The 18,229-nt window shown below is 42.5% G+C and overlaps 2 protein-coding genes across 3 annotated transcripts in view; one reads left to right on the plus strand and one right to left on the minus strand.

The window, feature by feature from the left end:
* CHRM5 (cholinergic receptor muscarinic 5) overlaps positions 1-5,484 on the plus strand; it is an 81,011-nt gene extending 75,527 nt beyond the window's left edge. For both annotated transcript variants that reach the window (XM_019627219.1, XM_019627218.1), the window contains exon 2: positions 711-5,484. In XM_019627219.1, coding sequence (XP_019482764.1) covers positions 791-2,389 — 1,599 coding nt within the window. In that variant the 5' untranslated portion in view covers positions 711-790 and the 3' untranslated portion in view covers positions 2,390-5,484. The remainder of the gene's footprint in view (positions 1-710) is intronic.
* The window catches only part of AVEN (apoptosis and caspase activation inhibitor), a 177,179-nt gene extending 168,042 nt beyond the window's left edge, over positions 1-9,137 (minus strand). Inside the window, exon 1 of the mRNA XM_019627220.1 lies at positions 8,605-9,137. Within this exon, the coding sequence (XP_019482765.1) occupies positions 8,605-8,715 (111 nt within the window). The 5' untranslated portion in view covers positions 8,716-9,137. The remainder of the gene's footprint in view (positions 1-8,604) is intronic.
* Between the last annotated feature and the right edge of the window lie 9,092 nt (positions 9,138-18,229).

Here is an 18,229-nt window from a genome sequence, read left to right on the forward strand (position 1 = left end):
CTTTTGTTTTCCAATGTTTGACATTGCTTGAACTTTTACAAGAAGCATATTACTTTATAATCAGACAAAAAGGTAATTTAAAACATTTCTATGACACTGCAAATAGCCCAAGAATGAAGGGAAGGTCATCATCTTCAGCAGCTGAGGCAAATTTCAAGCCCTCTAAATGAAAACCAGGTACCCACTGGGAATTTGTGCATTGTCAGAGAGAAGTGTCATAATACAGTCTTGGCTCACAACAGTGTCTCAATAATGTTTAATAATTGGACTTTAGAGTTGATATAACTTGTCTTTTTCCCCAGTGCATGACAGACTAGGTACTTATCACCAGCTTAAAAAGTATCTGTCCTTAAGGCCACTGCAGTCTAAGGTAACTTAATCACATCTGCTTTCCCCTTATTACTACTCCCCAACAATCCAATCCTTTTCTTTCCTTGTCCTTCGCCCTCATCACCTTCCCAGCCATTTTTTAAAATTGCCTGTGCGAACCACAAGAGGGCAGCAGCCTCGTGTACAAGAAAGACTCTCAGGCATAAGTAATCATAAAAAGCAAAGGGATATTAAAATGTTATCGAAACTTTAGAGATTTCAGCATCTTGCGCTGAATATGTGTGGGACCACATTTAATATTTTGTTAGAAATTAATAAACAATAGGTGGAAAAGAAATTCATGCTGACAAGTGAAGCTAATGTATTTTCCTCTCTTCCAGATACTACCTGAGAAGAGGTGAGATAGAAAAGAGAACAGACTAGAACCTGACTCACTCCTAATGTAAATTCTTGCACCAGGATGGAAGGAGACTCTTACCACAATGCAACCATTGTCAATGGCACCCCCGTAAATCACCAGCCTCTGGAACGCCATGGACTGTGGGAAGTCATCACCATCGCCGCTGTGACCGCCGTGGTAAGCCTGATCACCATTGTGGGCAACGTGTTAGTCATGCTCTCCTTCAAAATCAACAGCCAGCTGAAGACAGTTAATAACTACTACCTGCTCAGCTTAGCCTGTGCAGACCTCATCATTGGGGTCTTCTCCATGAACCTCTACACTACCTACATCCTCATGGGGCGCTGGGCTCTGGGCAGTCTGGCTTGTGACCTTTGGCTGGCACTGGACTATGTAGCCAGCAATGCTTCGGTCATGAACCTTCTGGTGATCAGTTTTGACCGTTACTTTTCTATCACAAGACCCCTTACGTATCGGGCCAAGCGGACCCCAAAGAGGGCCGGCATCATGATTGGCTTGGCCTGGCTGATCTCCTTCATCCTCTGGGCCCCCGCGATCCTCTGCTGGCAGTATTTGGTTGGGGAGCGTACGGTACCACCAGATGAGTGCCATATCCAGTTCCTCTCTGAGCCCACCATCACTTTTGGCACTGCCATTGCCGCCTTCTACATTCCTGTTTCTGTCATGACGATTCTCTACTGCCGAATCTACCGGGAAACAGAGAAGCGCACCAAGGACCTTGCTGACCTCCAGGGCTCTGACTCTGTGGCTGAAACTGAGAAGAGAAAGCCAGCTCACAAGGCTCTGCTCAGGTCCTGCTTTAGCTGCCCTCGGCCCACACTGGCCCACAGGGAAAGAAACCAAGCTTCCTGGTCATCCTCCCGCAGGAGCACCTCCACCACTGGGAAGCCATCCCAAGCCACTGGCCCAAGCACCGAGTGGGACAAAGCTGAGCAGCTCACTACCTGCAGCAGCTACCCGTCCTCAGAGGACGAGGACAAGCCCACCACTGACCCTGTCTTCCAAGTGGTCTACAAGGCTCAGGCCCAGGAAAGCCCAAAGGAAGAACTCAGTGCTGAAGAGACCAAGGAAACTTTTGTGAAAGGCCAAACTGAAAAAAATGACTACAATACCCCAAAATACTTCCTGTCTCCAGCTGCTGCTCATAGACCCAAGAGACAGAAATGTGTGGCCTATAAGTTCCGATTGGTGGTAAAAGCTGATGGGACCCAGGAGACCAACAACGGCTGTCGCAAGGTGAAAATCATGCCCTGCTCCTCCCCAGTGTCTAAGGACCCTTCAACGAAAGGCCTCGATCCCAACCTCAGCCATCAAATGACCAAACGAAAGAGAATGGTTCTTATTAAAGAGAGGAAAGCAGCCCAGACCTTGAGTGCCATTCTCCTGGCCTTCATTATCACATGGACCCCTTATAACATCATGGTCCTCGTTTCTACCTTCTGCGACAAGTGTGTCCCAGTCACCCTGTGGCACTTAGGCTACTGGTTGTGCTATGTCAATAGCACTGTCAACCCCATTTGCTATGCACTCTGCAACAGAACCTTCAGGAAGACCTTTAAGATGCTGCTTCTCTGCCGATGGAAAAAGAAAAAAGTGGAAGAGAAGTTGTACTGGCAGGGGAACAGCAAGCTCCCCTGAAAAGTTAATGACTCCCCTAGAAAGAAACTTCCTCTGAGCATGGGCAAATTAATTCTGGATTGTTTATTTTCAAAACAGATATCTGTTATTTTGAGTGCCTGAGGGCTTCGTAAAGGCTCCAGGTCTGTGGCCAAAGGGAAGGAGTCACAGCAGCCATAACTGCTGCCATATTGGATGATACTTGTCTATGACTAAGGTCACCCAATGCCACTGGAGTGTGCCACTGAAGTAAAGAGACAGACTCGTGGCCCTTCACAAGAGGAGGCACGCTAGATCAGAATGAACAATGACTGAGGGAGCTTTTGTCTAACCTTCTGTGGGGAACAGCAGGCACCAGCTGAAAACCTTCCCCTGTAGAAACCTGTCAGAGTTTTGTGCCATACATATGTCTATGACGTTGCCTCATACCAGTGAGAACCAGAAGAATGTAAGTCAGTGTCACCTGGTAACAGGAGTGATAGTCAACTGGCTTCTAAGACTGCCTTTATAAACTGATCAGTATTTATTTACAAAGTATTTATTACACAGCTATTGTGTGTTCTGTACTGCGGTATGTTTTCCTGTCCCTACATCTAAACAAAGCTCTTGCTCTTCCCTTTCACAACCAGTGCCCATTCCTGGTACCCACTGGAACCATGCTGGTCCCCCCAGAACCATCCTTCCTCGCTGAAAGGTCTGGAAAGACACTGAGACCTGATCACGCCCAGGCCTAGAGAGGGACTTCTGTTCTGCTAATAAAGATGATCAAGTCTCTGCAGTCAGTTATTTTAGTTTTTACCAGTGGGAATTTTTTCCTTTTATCTAAACAAATATTGTGTGTTCAATTTGGTGTCCATTTGCACCCATTTATTCATGCTCTGTTCTTAAAAAGACTAGCTGTAAAAGGCCTTCCACTGGGTCAAGATCTCCAGGCTATTTCATCATGGTTCTCTGAAATTGTTTTCAGAGATCTTACCTTCTAATCCCTTCGCAAGGCAAACCTGAGGCAAAATACGGAAAACAAATCTGGTTTCATTTCATGCTTTTGAACTTCTTCCAGGGCCCTTCAGCAGACCCCAATTCACACCCAGCCCCAAGCAGGTTGCTGTGTAGCCTCCAGCCAAAAGTGAAGGGAAGAGCAGGAGAAAGGTTTTCTTTTTTTTTTTATATAGATCCTGCAATCATGGCTCAGAAGTGACTTACTAATTCATTCCTATCCACAGTCATGGTCAAAAATGAGTCCAAAAAAGTACAATCGAGGTCCAGTGAAGCTGGCTATGGGCGTTAAAAACAAAAAAATCTTTAAAAACAGAATGTAAGGTCACAATAATGTATAAAAATAAGTCACCAATATTACCTATATTAGAGTATCAGGATTATTAAAAATCAAATTTAATTGAAATCTCTGTGTATATAAACAAACTGAATCTAAGATGTGTCTTGGATAATCCTGAAAATTAAACCAATATGCAAGAAATTGAAACTACACAATAGCGCATACACTTAAAAGATCCACAAGGAAAGCAGCAGTGGAACACCCAAGGGGGGTTTAAAGATGAAGCACTCCTGCCAGACAGAAACTCTTTATTCAACATGTTGATTCCATCCGCAGTTGTGCTTAAAAATCTCCAGACTTCATTTCACTTAATACAGGCCAGTTCTGTTTCAGCCTCATTCACTAAGAGGACGTAAAGACAGCTAGTTTAGTTGTCCTGGGAATTGAGTATGTACTCGAGTATCAGAGACCTTCAACCTACCACTGAAAAGCCACTCAGCCTCATCCACAAAGTCCCAAGAAGGCTTCAGGGCTTTCAGTAGAAACCCAAGACACTCTGCCAGCCCTACAGGGACTCGGTGTTGGGGTGACACATCTTGGAAGCGATATAGCTGCTGAGCCTTTGTGAAGGGCAAGTTGACACCTGCCAAGAATTTGGTAGAGATTAGTCATTAACTGGCTCAGTCCTCCAGGAAAGACTCCCAGGCCAACGAGATGCCAACAGGGTGTGACTCCATGAGCAAACCTGCTCCACCAACTCCACATAAACAGTCGGTTCTCTTAGTTTAAGGCTTTGATTCCTGAGAAAAATTAAAATCCCCCCAAGAGAACAGCACTTTGAAAAAAAAAAAAGAAAGAAAGAAAAATAGATAGCACTTTGAGCCCACACTGGGCATTCATTGTTCACAGAGAGAAACAAGCTAATTCAAACAAAGAATGCAGAACAGGTGGAGAAGCTGGGGGTTGGAGGTACACTTTTTGCTCCCCACAGTTGCCTAGGACTGAGCCTTTTTGTTCATCATCTGTGAAATTAGTTGAGAGGCCTTTGCTTCCTTCCTTCTTTATCGTTGGCTTTGGGAGGCTGCTAGTTTGGCACACTACCTATGCCCTTTGACATAGACGAAAAAAAAAAAAATGCCCAAACTACTAGGGGAAACTGGCACAGGGCCTCCGGTAGAGTTGTCAGAACAAACACATCCAACTATAAACTACAGGGACACAACAGGTGGGTGGGGCATGGGCTGACTGCAGATCTCAAATATTTGCTGCCCCCAGTCTCCTAAGCTCTGTCCACGGTAAACTACATACAGCCTTGACTAGCTACCTACAATAGTAAATGCTGCACTGTCGCTAACATTGTGTTTCTCCTTGGCTGTGATTTGATGGCTCGTCGAGGGATCTGTTTTCAGTACAATTTTTGGTTCAAGCCTTTTTTCAATATTCCTGGTCTCTGCTTTGCTCGTTTGGTGACTGTCCTTTGAGGGTAATAACGATGTTCCGCTCTTTGTAATTGTGAAATCTGTATCTAATCTCTGGATTTGAATATCCAGGCGTCTACTGTAAATACTGGGATCACAGCAAAGGATGTGGAGGCTGGGCTGCTTTTCTGTATCATACGAGCTTTATTCTGGATATTAAAGAAATTTAATCACACAGTAGTCCAATGTAAAACATATAAATAAGAAAATGGTCTCAGGTTACCCCGCTAGGTCCATCTGTATTAGAGATCCCACACGCATTTGCATGGCCTGGCCTTTTAAGAAGAAAGGAGTTAATCCACAATATAGATCAGGGGTCGGCAAACTGCGGCTCACGAGCCACATGCAGCTCTTTGGGTACGTTCTGTCTCAAAAGTTTGCCGACCCCTGGAAGAGCCAATCCTGTCCCTCACGACAATTTAAAAATTATTCGAGAGCCATAAATATATTTTTATATAATCACCATTATGTGAATAATATTCTTTAAAATTTTTGTAAGTGAAACTATGGTAGTTTTATTTTCATTTTCAATTTTACTTCAGAGCCTGCAGCTCGCGAGCCGCAGTTTGCTGACCCCTGGTGGCTCTTCCGTCTCAAAAGTTTGCCGACCCCTGATATAGCTACATGTTCCTCTTGCTACCTTTGTGATTTCCCCCTTGCCTCTTAAGTTACCAATGACCAAATTGAGATTAAATAATAAGATTCCTGTAACTATGCTTCCCTTTCTGTCCAGGACAAGGGAGCTGGGCAGACCTCAAACCCCAGCCTTTTAGCAGAGCCGCATCAAAACAACAGTAGCATTACCCCTCCAACTGCTGAAAAGGCATGTATATACTGATTAAAAACAATGAGTTCACACTGACATCTGCAATTCCAACCCTATACCACAGGATTCTTCCTTTTCCATATTTGTATCTCCCTTCTCCAACAGTGAGAATCATCATTTGCTCATCTGCTCAAGCCTTGAAGAGTTTCAGACCTGCAACACCCATAGCATTGTGAAAAACCAACCTTTTAGTAACGTTCCAATATTTGTTTTTAGTTTTGTGGGTTTTTTTGTCTTAAGATTGAAGGGATCTAGTCAAATTGCTATGTTCAATAATTGCTTCTGCTTATGAGGACACAAGGAGAACAAGTTGAACAACTCTGGAGACAATAAGCAATAATGAGCAGAAGACTGACATTTAAATATTCATATTAAGATCAAAGAGGGCACATCCAGCAGGGTAAATTATCCTCCCAAAGAACTGCACTGTCCCCCATCTCTCCTGATGAATTAGTGTGTGTGTGGGGGGGGGGTGTGGGGGGGAGCTACCATCTTAAGTTTATCTGCGATTATGAAAAAAAAAAGCCAAGACCCCGCTCTGCTCACTGGCCTTGACCATCATCCAGACGTATGTACATTAGTGTGCCAAATGGCAATCTATTTACCCAAAAAGCCCTAATCTTCTTATTTATATAGCCCTCCAATAAGCCTCATACCACCAGGTGCCCTCATGAATGCCCTTAGGCTCCTGCTAAAAGCAATTCTCCCAAAGTTTCATTTCCCAGTTCCTGGCAATGATTTTCTAGAGAGAGTTATCCTGCATAAACGCATTTCCAGTGGTGTCCCAGTAAAGGAATGGGCACTCTGACCTTCAACAAACAGCAGCTCATACTCAACCCACTTGTTACTCAATATCACTAGTGGAGTTGGCACTTATTTTTAGTAGTCCCACATACACCCAATTATAAGCTTCTAGACCAGCCACTTTCAATCAAAATTCAAGAGGCTGTTGACCATGATGTACTAACTATAGCCAATTTCCCTGTTGTACCTTACAGCAGACTGTAATGGGAAACAACACGGACTGGAAAACAGCAAAGAGGAAAACGTGATACAGGTTTAAATTGGGATCTGGAGGACCACTCTTCTCCTGAAAAACTAGATTGCCACAGTTGAAAATCTTTTGGCAGGTCCTTTGGACCCAGAAGTACAGCCTATCCAGGAGAGTCAGAAACAAAAACTATACAGGTTTTGTTTTATAGTCACTATATTTTACAATATGGCGATTAATAATACATATTAGCTTGGAAAATAAATAAGCAAATAAAAAAATCACATTAATTCTACCACATAGAGATAACCTCTGCTAAATATCGCAGCATCTATCCTTGTAATCTTTTTTTTCTATGTATAGACATACACTTTTTAAAACACACAGTACTGCTAAGTACTGTTTGGCGATGTTTATGTTCACGTCTTGTAGATTGGCCACTCAAGCTCTTCCAAAGCAGAAAATCATAAGGCTTCCATTAACATGGAGAGCTCCTATCCAAAACTACTTTTGTCCTTTTTCATCTCTGTGAGAAGCACCCAGTACAGCTTGGTCTACAGGGATTACTGCCCTCTGCAATTCTGAACTTGAAAAGAACTAATCATTACCTGGAGGGACTTTTTTTTGAAGACTTATAAAGTCTAATTTTTAAAATAACTATTATTTGTTTCCGAGGGCTGCTATAACACAGTGCCACAAACTGGGTGGCTTAGAAAAAACAGAAATGTATTAATTACCTCACAGTTCCAGAGGCCAGAAGTCTAATATCCCAGTGTCAGCAGGGCCATCTCCCTCTGAAGGTGCTAGGGGAGGGTCTGTCCCGGGCCTGCCCCTCTCCTAGCTCCTGGCGGCCTCAGATATTCCTAGGTTTGATGATAGCCATCTTCTCTCTGCATCTCTTCATGTTACCTTCCCTCTGTGCATGTATGATTCTGTGTCCAAATGTCCCCCTTTCATAAGGACCCCATTTCCAAATAAGGTCTCATTCTGAGGTACTGGAGATTAGGACTCCAACATATCATTTTGGGGGACACAATTCAACCCATAACAATAACTAAACAAGAAAAACACTTTCTTATTTTATAGATGAACAGACTGTAGACCAATGCTGTGTAGTATCAAATGGGAAGGACTTCAGAGCCACTGCTGAGACGGTAAGCAGTGTCCTCAACTCCACCACAGAGGCCTGGCAGGACGAGGCAGTCTTGACTGGCATAGCACAGTTACTTAGTATTTTCCAAATACACATTTGTTTGCCTCTTCTCTCCTGGCCTGAGAAAATACAGGAAACTAAAGGAATGGGACCAGGATTTAAAGCTCCTACTCTGTTTGCAAGGAGCACTTCTGGAGGCGTTAGTCCCACACATCTGGAGCCTAGCTTGACAGTGGGCTCTCTAAGAGGACAACTTGGAAATTCTCCAACGGAAAGTTTCCTTTCTAAATTCCCAGTATCAACTCTCAGGGGCTCTGAGGGCTTAAATATCAGAATAGAACAAAATAAAGACCTTAGGCTATTCACTATCTATAATATAACCAGGATGAATGGACCATTAACTTGATCCTGACTAATTTCTTAAAACTATTAACGAAAGCACTTGGATTTTTTATCTCCACGGTGAATAGGTTCTATTCAAAATCAGTAACCCTTGTTTCATTTTTACTCACAGTCCTTTTTCCTGTCTTTTCTCCACCTGTCACTGGAGCCACCTTCTCCAAATGCGCCAAAACTTTGCACCCTCTTTCCTTCACCATCTTCTCAGATCCAAGAACCACCATCCAGGCAACCTGATTGCTCCTTTGTTTAGTTACTCATTTGTTCAGCAAGTATTTATTGACCTATGTTGGAACCTTGGGGACGCAAAAGAGAAGACACTGTCCCTACCCTCCAAGTACAGAGACTAATAGATTGAGGGACAGAACCATGATACAGAGAATGACTTCAGTGAAGGCTAACGGTGTTCGTCCTCCCCAAGCACAAGCATTTCCCTTCTCCAGGCCTCTTTTCCCTGCTCTTTGGCACAGAAGGGGAAACTAGCACCAATGTCTGAACTGCAAAGGGTAGAGCCCTGACATGACTGAAGAGAAAGGGTGAGTGAAGAGTGACAAAATGTGGCTTACATCCAACATTCCATTTAGAAGCACAGTCCTCTGGTCTTTTTTTCCACTCGGTTCCAAGTCCCTGGGCCACATGCCAAGACCCTATGCCTTTCAGAAAGTCATCTCGCCCTATCAGGATCTAGCCTAACCTTCCTATTCCACAATCCAAACGCTTCTCAAGGATAGAGATCAGGTAGGAATGTAGACATTAGAGGTGTCCATAGAACCCTGCAAGGCTACTTTCAAAATCGGTGCATACAACCTCACACATATTTACATACACACAACGCGAAGCAGTGAGAACAGAAAAGAGCCACAAGTAGGAGCAGTTAGACTGGGAGGGCTGAGAGCCTACCAGGAGTTAAGAGCCCTCTGAGAGGCCTTGAAGAAGGGCAGAAACCACCTTCCCACATATTCCCACCAGCTCCAAAGAGGATCAAGGGGAAGAGAAGCCATCTTTATGCCACAGACCTCTGCTGAGCCACAGGATTTAAAGCTCTGAGGTTGGCCCAGAAGTGGGCAGGGAGCAAGGCAAGAGGGAGGACAAGGCTTGTTTTTCTTCCAATTAACATATTATCTCAAAGTTCCTGGGACCCTGAGATTTCTACTAAAGAGTCTAGGCTTTTCGGCACTGATTTTCACCTATCAGTTTGCTCAGAGGTGACCACGGAACTCCACCCACAGTGCTTTCCCTTACGGTTTGTCCGGAGAGGAGCTGAGCGTGTTCTTGGGGAGACAAGGGGAACTCAGGCCTGCAACGCATCCAGGGGGCTTCCACCTCTCCAGGCACTCTTCCCTCTTCTGGAAGTGCTCCAGCTATACTGTTCTCAGCTCCTTCAAGAGCTGACTTCCCTCCCACCTCATCTCAGATGGGGAAGCTCCTCACCCTTATCCCTTCTCCTCAGCCTCAGCCTAGTTAATTCCTAGATAGTCTTTCATCTTACCTCACAGTTCACTGTCTCAGGGATGTGGTCCTACATTTGCCCTCTACCTTTTCATCTAGATTTCCATGTTATGAGCTTTTATAGCACTTTAGACTTTTCCTTGGAGAACCTATTAAGGTTTTCATTACACATCTATGTGTTTGGTTGATTGTCTGTTTCTCCCACTAAACTCTAAGCTCTGAAGCCACAGTTCATGCTGTTTTACTAATCACTGTGTCCTCTCACCTATTAGCCCTTGGCACATATGAGAGTATAGGTGCTTCACAATGCATTCTTTACTAAGTATGTGCATACCTGAGGTGGGAGACGGTGGAAAGGCAAGGTTCCTGGGGTTTGTAGGGGTTTATTTTTCTCTTTTCTTTCTTTTTTTTTTCTGGCATAGCTAATATCTTTGTGGTTCCCTAAAAAGCAGAAGCTTAATTCACCATGGGTTTCTGACCTCTATCGTTGTCTAATAATTTGAGTTGGGATCCCAACAATATATTATGAGGCTCTATGTGGCAGCTACTCCAGAACTTTTAGAGGAGAGACTGAGATTCCTTCTACCCTTCCTCGAGGAGAGGACGATTGGATTACTACTAGTGGCTTACAGTCCAGGTAGCTTAAGGTCCAGAGAGGGAAATCAGAGAAGCAAACAGGTAATCCGATAAAACGAAGTGCTCTGATGGCCTAAGTACAGGCACGAGAGGGGACAGAGGCTCTTATCCAAGCCATGGGGGCATCTGGAAGATTTTTGTTGAAGGTGATTTCTACAGTAAGTCCTGATTAAGATATAAGAGGCAGGCAAGGGAAAATAATAGGAATGGGGTAGAGTTGAGAGAAAAAAACAATCAAAAAAGGCCCAGAAGTGAAGGCACACATAGAGTGGAGAGATGGAAAAAATTCAAGATGTAGCAAAGAAGTGAGTGTGGAGGGACTGTGATCAAGGAATTTATCTTGAAGTCCATAGTCTATAAAGGGACTTAATAGGGGAGTGGCCCCATCAGATTGGCCTTTTAGAAAGAGCTTCAGTTTTACAGTGTCTGAAGCTCCAGGCACTGCAAACTAGGACTACAACTGCTTTCTCTTGGAAGTCAACTTCTTTTGACTACCCCACCCCTTCTCTCTGAGGGATGCCTGGAAGGAGAGAGGCAAGTCCCTGGATCATGATAATAATGGTAGGCAGAGGGTGGGCAAGCTGGAATAGATGGATATATGGCTGTGTTGATTATGGGTATATGAATGTTCAGTTTTTTTAGTGTGAGACGAGCACTATAGAAAGTAGTGAACAGGGTTTGCTCTGATTACCAGATGGTGAGCTTGAAAAATTTTTAACTTGCTTCATCTGAAAAGTAAGACTACTAATAATTACAAACATTTATTGAAGACTTATATGCATAGGGTTAGTGTGACTATTAAATGAGATAATACATGTAAAGTGTTCTGAACAGCTCTACTCATGAAACAGGTATTTGCCCCATTTTACAAATGAAGCTTTTGATCCATTTTACACATGATAAAACTGAGGCTCGGAAAGGTTTCCCAAGATCATTCAAATAGTAAGTGATGGAGCCAGGGCCTGTGTTCATCCAACCTCTCCCTTAAGTCAGAAAGTTCCTTCTGACCCATTCATTCAAGATGGATATGGAGACAATACAGACAATTTTTCATGACTAAGGGAAAAGGAGGAGGCTTTCAGCAGGTTAGAGATCATTTTGATCAGTTCTGGAAAAGTGTGTAAATTAGGACACTTGGATTCAAGTGACAGAAAAACCTACTAGCTAATTTAACACACAAACACAATAGTACTATAGTATACAGCAATGCTCCATGGAACCCAAGGGCGAGAACACAGCCACCTCAGGAAAGAATTTGAACGAAGGTACAATTCTCAAAATTCATCTTCCCTTTCAGCTCATCTATGCATCTGCTTCATTCTATATTTTCTCTCTGGAACTTGTTTTCTCTTTTTTTGTAGTTTACATGATAGAATATATAGCCATGAACATCTTATAAGTGTATATATTGCAATCTACTCTGCTAGTCCCTCAGTTTTAATTTCAAATTTCCAAGAAACAGCCTTCAGCCTAACCTGGGTTAGATGCCCCTCTTGGACCAATCAGCTAAGCCCATAAAAGCAGGGCCACATTCCACAAATACGGCGGCTGGGAGAACACTCCTTTGGGTTGCACCCATTCCTCAGGGGAGAACCAGTTACAAGGGGTAAACTGGATAACAACTCAACAGATGTACATTAAAGAAAGAAAATCTCTTATTGTCAGTTTAGATTTTCCTCTCTCCCTCCCCACAGTCCAATTGTGTCGCTATATCTCATTTCCTCCTCTACTGGTATCTTATTGATCCTACCATTCTTCACATTCTGAGAGTAAAATCATTTACTTTTAGGGATAGGAGAAAATCTGTGAGACCACCAGATAGCTGCATATACAAAACATCCTAAGAAGTGACTTTTTGCCCAATTTTTTAAAGAACTCCAAGAAAACCTCATAGTCAGTGGCATTTCATGATTTTGTTTACCATTCTAAGAAATTCTTCACAACAATCTACAGCTGATCCTTGAACAACTTCAGATTGGGGTGCCCACCTCCTGCGCAGTCAAAAATCCATGCATAACTAGTCAGCCTCCTGCATATGCAGATTCCCAACCGTGGAGTCAACCCTTGAACACCTGAGGTTTGAACTGCACGGGTCAACTGAAAAATCATGTATAATGGACACACGCAATTCAAACCCATGTTGTTCATACGTCAACTATAATTCCTTTTGCTGCAATTTAAGTCCACGTCCTTTCTTTGGGCTTCATGGAGTGGTACACAGCTGACCGGAATTTGCTTTAAAGGGATTATCAACCATTTGAGAAATCCCCTCAGCATTCTCTTTACCAAACTGCAAAAATTGGACCTTTCAATCCTTCCTAAATTATATCTAATCCAGTCATGAGGTCAATAGAATCATTTGGATAGAGAAACATGATTAATCACTGGCAGCTTTTCTCTAGACCTGTGCATCCTCTCAGAGACTAAAACTGGACACAGTACTCAACAGATGATATGTAAGGGGTTAGGGTGCTGATGGTAGGGGAAGGGATTCAAGAGGCTTTCACAGAGTCCACCGCAGGAAGAACAGCTGAGTCACCATGGAACTGGAAGGTTCTCTGGCAGCTACTCTCTCCATCTCTCTCTGAGGTCACCATGGTTTCTACCTGGCATTTCTTATACTCTTTGCTGGCCAGGTTATTTAGACTCGTAGATTCCACTGTTGATTCTGCTTACCTGCGGCTCAGGGTCAACATACCGCCTTCTCTGATCCAGTACCACCCAACTGACTGGCTCAGGTCCCACCCTCGGTCCAACCAACTGTCGGAGGAAAGGCAGGTCCATCCAGTCCTGTGGAGAGACAAATGCAAAATGGTATTTTTCTTTCTTTCTTGTGTGTAATGGAAAGATTCCATGATGACAGTTATTGCAAGGAAGCTTTCCCCATATATCTTCTCATGGTCCCTTATGAACCATCTCATCGCACTTCTAGAATGATTCCATTTCTTAATCTTCATGCCAAATTTCCATGATCATTTAATTCTGAATATTTTCTAATTTTTTAACTAGTTATTTAGAAATGTTTTAAAATACAAATGTATGTCGTAGCTCATTAAAAGTGAGAATAAATTACTTACATTCATATATATGGAAACTTGATTTCAAAATCACCTAAGGAGATATAGACAGGAATCTTCAATAATTACTAATTTATTAAATTTTAGTGGAATTAAATGCCTTGTCAAAAGTTTTCTGTTGGAAATGCTCTGCACTAGTTTTATGGCGCAACCCACTCTTCTTGTTTACTATTTGACCTTCTTAATTTATTCCTCCCTCTTCTCAGCTTTGCTTGTCTGGCTGGCTCCATCCTAACCAGACTGTAGCCAGTGTGAAAGGCTCCAGTTCCTCTATGCTCCCATAATACAGTTAGTTGTGTTACTGTGTGAAAAAAGATATGCTAATATTTGGTGCTATTTGGGGGGGATTTTTTCTTAAATAGTTCTTTTAACTCTTTTGCTACATTAACTGATTTCAAGGTTTTTTTTCCAAATGTGTCAGAAATCCACACAAAAAACAAAAAGTTGATATTTTGACTATTTTATGCATTTAATAATAACAATTTGAGCTGCTTTGTATATAAATGACATTATTTTTATGTATAAAAATTTCAGATATATTCATTCAGATATACCCAACCTTCATGGCAAAAGGGTTAATATTTCATCATCTTTTTTTCAAGAATATTAAAATGATGTTTATAGATAATAGGCAACATCTGAATTTTGCAAAACCTATCTTCAAGTTCTCCTGAATAATACAAACACTTTTACCAATTGAATATTCTCATATAACTTATGAATTAAAAAATAACGATGACCAATCACACTTAAAGGGCTAAAAGAGCATAGTACAACTAGGTCCTGTCTAAACATACTCCTTGAACTGAACTAGAGGACTCAGCCACTAGCCTCCAATGTGTTCTCTGAGATTAGTGCTTCGCAGAATTTTTGTTGTGTTTAAATACAAAATGGTACATATGCGATTGTAAACGTGCAAAAATATGTCTGTATGTGACCTGAAAGGCAATAAACAAAAATGAAAATACTTGTTTTAATTTTTTAAAGATATTTAATAAAAAGTTTTATTATTTTCTTTTAGTTGAGCACTAAAAAAACCCCAAAATTCCTGAAAGTCTGAGTGACTACTTAAATGAAAAGGCTCTCCTTTCTCATTATTGACATTTCTCATTGGGATCTGGAAACCCTTCCAACTACTGAAAAGCATGCTAAATAGTTGCTTTTTCCCTCCTGTAAGAGGAAACACAAGGAAAAAAATAAGATACTTTACTACTCTGGAAAGGGTAAGTAAAATCCTGAGTCGTTTGAAAATGTTAACCAGACCCAGGGTGAATCCTGAGGTTTCAACTCTTAAATAACTGCTTAAAACGTGGGTGCTATCATACACCTGAAACTAACATAAAAAAAATTGTGACTTAATTTAAAAAAAAAATTCTTGGGTGCTATGGATCCATTCAGGACTTCCTGACAAGAATGGATAACAAAAATTTGTTTTGGACAGTCACTACTCAGGTTTAATTTCGTAGATGTAAAAAAATATAAACACAAAACTTGCCTTTAAAACTAGATACTACAGGAGCAGCCAGTTAGCTCAGTTGGTTAGAGTGCAGTGCTCATAACACCAAGATTGCCGGTTTGCTCCCCACATGGGCCACTCAGTTGCGCCTTCCACAACTAGCTTGAAAACAACTACTTGACTTGGAGCTGATGAGTCCTGGAAAAACACAGTTCCCCAATAAAATTTAAAAAAAAAACAAAAAAAAAAACCTGAGATACTTGGCTGACCAAGTGGCTCAGTTGGTTAAAAGTTAGTTTAATAGTGCGAGCTCTGAGCAACAGGGCCACCGGTTCAATTCCCACACGGGCCAGTGACGCTGCGCCCGAGCTGAGCTGCCGCTGAGCTGCCAACAGGTTGCAGGATGGTTCAGCTGGTGAGAGTACGTGCTCCTAACAAGGTTGCCTGTTCGATGGTGGACTACGCCCGCCCACAACTAAGATTGAACTTGGCACCTTGAGCTGAGCTGCCATCCTGATGGCTCAGTGGATAGAGCGTGCGCTCTTAACAAGACTGCTGGTTCAACTCCCGCATGGGATGGTGGCTACGCCCACCCACAACTAAGATTGTAACACAGCACCTTGAGCTTAGAGGCCACAAGCTGCCAATGGGCAATCAGATGGCGGCTGGTGCCCTCTACAACTAAGATTGAAGAACAACAACTTGGCTGTTCCCCCTCCCCAATTCCCCAACACTGTTCCCCTCCCCCAATTCCACAATTTAAAAAAAAAACAGATGGAAAAAACAAGATACTACATGTAGACTGATCTGAGAAAGAATTTACCGGTCATATCCAATTCCCTCAATTTACAGATGAGGAAACATAAGAACCATTTCTTCACTGAACAAACATTGATTTTGTGCCTACATGCTCAATGCTGGAAATACAATAAGCATGACATGGTCCAGAAAGGGAAAGCGACTTGCCCAAAGTCACAAATCAAGTTAGCTGCTAAACAGGCTCCTTGCACTAAACCCAATATTTTCTAATAATATAAAATCATTCCTACACCTGTGAACACACTAAGCATTTGATGAAGGTTCTATGCAAAGATTTTCATATACAATAGATGTAATAATATTCTGCAATATAAGGGAGATATATATACCATCTGAATATATATATGTTCAGATGGTGTTAGAATCTATGTAAAATAGCCACACACAGTTTCTTAATTAACACAAGAAATGGTAATTTCCTTGGAAGTGCTTTCTAATTTCTTGGTCCTTAAGGTATTCCATGTGCAAACTTTGACAATCCAGATTTTGAAATTTTTCAAGATGACTTCTGATCCTACAACTATGACTCTTACTATAATATATCCTGTCACCTTTAAATTACAACTTTCACTCAACTAGTGTTGTAATATTTTAGTTATTTTTCAATAAATGACTATTTCAAAAGACCTAGTTCTAACATTAACCTGTTTACTCACCTTAACCAATCATAATGTAACCAGTTTGCTATCTTTAGTGTTATAATACAAACAGAGATATAGTTAATAAAATGTTTTGCATTAGAACTTAGTTCCTTAAAAGAAAACTTACGTACCTCATTTCAAAATGAACAATGGCACCTACTACAAGAGGGAAAATAAAGAGTTTGGAACCAATCCTTTGTTTTCTTTTGCTGATTTAATAACCTGAAGAAAGCAATAGGGGAGTTATTAAACATAGGAAAAGAGAGTACTACTAGAAGCAGTACTATAGCCTCAGAGTTCCTCTTTAGTTAAAACCACACACAACAAAAGATGTGAGGGCTGGCTGAGTGGCTGGGTTGGTTAGTTGGGTGGCTCAGTTGGTTAGAGCGCGAGCTCTGAGCAACAGGGTTTCCAATTCAATTCCCACATGAGCCAGTGAGCTGCACCTGAGCTGAGCTGCCGTTGAGCTGGTGAGAGCGCGTGCTCTTAACAAGGTTGCCGGTTTGACTCCCGCATAGAATGGTGGGTTGTGCCCCCCACAACTAAGATTGAACACGGTACATTGAGCTGAGCATCTGCAAGCTGCCAACGGCCGGATGGCTCAGCTGGTTATAGCGCATGCTCTTAACAACAAGGTTGCCAGTTCAACTCCCACATGGGATGGTGGACTGCGGCCCCTCCTCCCCACCTCCCTACCCCCACCCTGCAACTAGATTGAAAGCAGCGACTGGACTTGGAGCTGAGCTTGCACCCTCCACAACTAAGATTGAAGACCAACAACTTGACTTAGAGTTGATGGGTCCTGGAAGAACACAATGTTCCCCTTCCCCAATTCCCCAACACTATTCCCTTCCCCAATTACCCAATAAAATCTTTAAAAAAAAAGATGTGAAATATTTGTAACTTGCTGAAATGAGAAGTTTTTGATACTCCTGATTGGAAACAGTAATTTCTATTCCAACAAGTCTGAGAATCAATGATGGGAGAGGTAAGGGAATTTAAAAACTACCTGTGCTATACTACCAATATTACAACATGGAGCTCTAAGATTGATTTTCCACAATCAGACTCTAGAAGGCTCTCCCCTGGCCATTCACTCCTTATTATTTGTGCTTCCTCCATACATAGTAAGTTCCATTGAGGACAGGCACTGGACAGTATCTATCTCTATATCCTACCTTGAATCACAGCACATAATCACTCAATAATGAATACTATAGATGGTAACCAGAATTTTAAAATGGATAACATCGGGCCAGCCAAGTGGTGCATTGGTTAAGAGCTGGCTTGGGACATCAGCTCTGAGCAGCAGGGCCCCGGTTCGAATCCCACATGAGGAGCAGTGACACTGCCCTCTAGAGCTAAGATGCTGAACAACAACTCAACCTGGAGCTGGGCTGCCGTGAGTCGCCAGCGATGGCGTAGGCTGCAGGCCCTGCTGCAGTGGGCTGTCATAAGCTACCGTGAGTGGCCGGCAGCCAGCGTGAGCGGCCAGCAGCCGGTGTGAGCTGCCAAGAGTTGCCGTGAGCAGCTGTCCAGAGGCCGGCGACCGATCTGCCTCAGCAGGGAAGAGCGCAATGATCACAATACCAACATGGGCCAGTGAAGCGACGTCCTCCACAACTAGACTGAAGAACAAAAGGACAGCAACTTGTCTGTT

The sequence above is a fragment of the Hipposideros armiger genome, unplaced genomic scaffold (genome assembly GCF_001890085.2).
Source record: "Hipposideros armiger isolate ML-2016 unplaced genomic scaffold, ASM189008v1 scaffold_724, whole genome shotgun sequence".
NCBI classification, from domain to species: domain Eukaryota; kingdom Metazoa; phylum Chordata; class Mammalia; order Chiroptera; family Hipposideridae; genus Hipposideros; species Hipposideros armiger.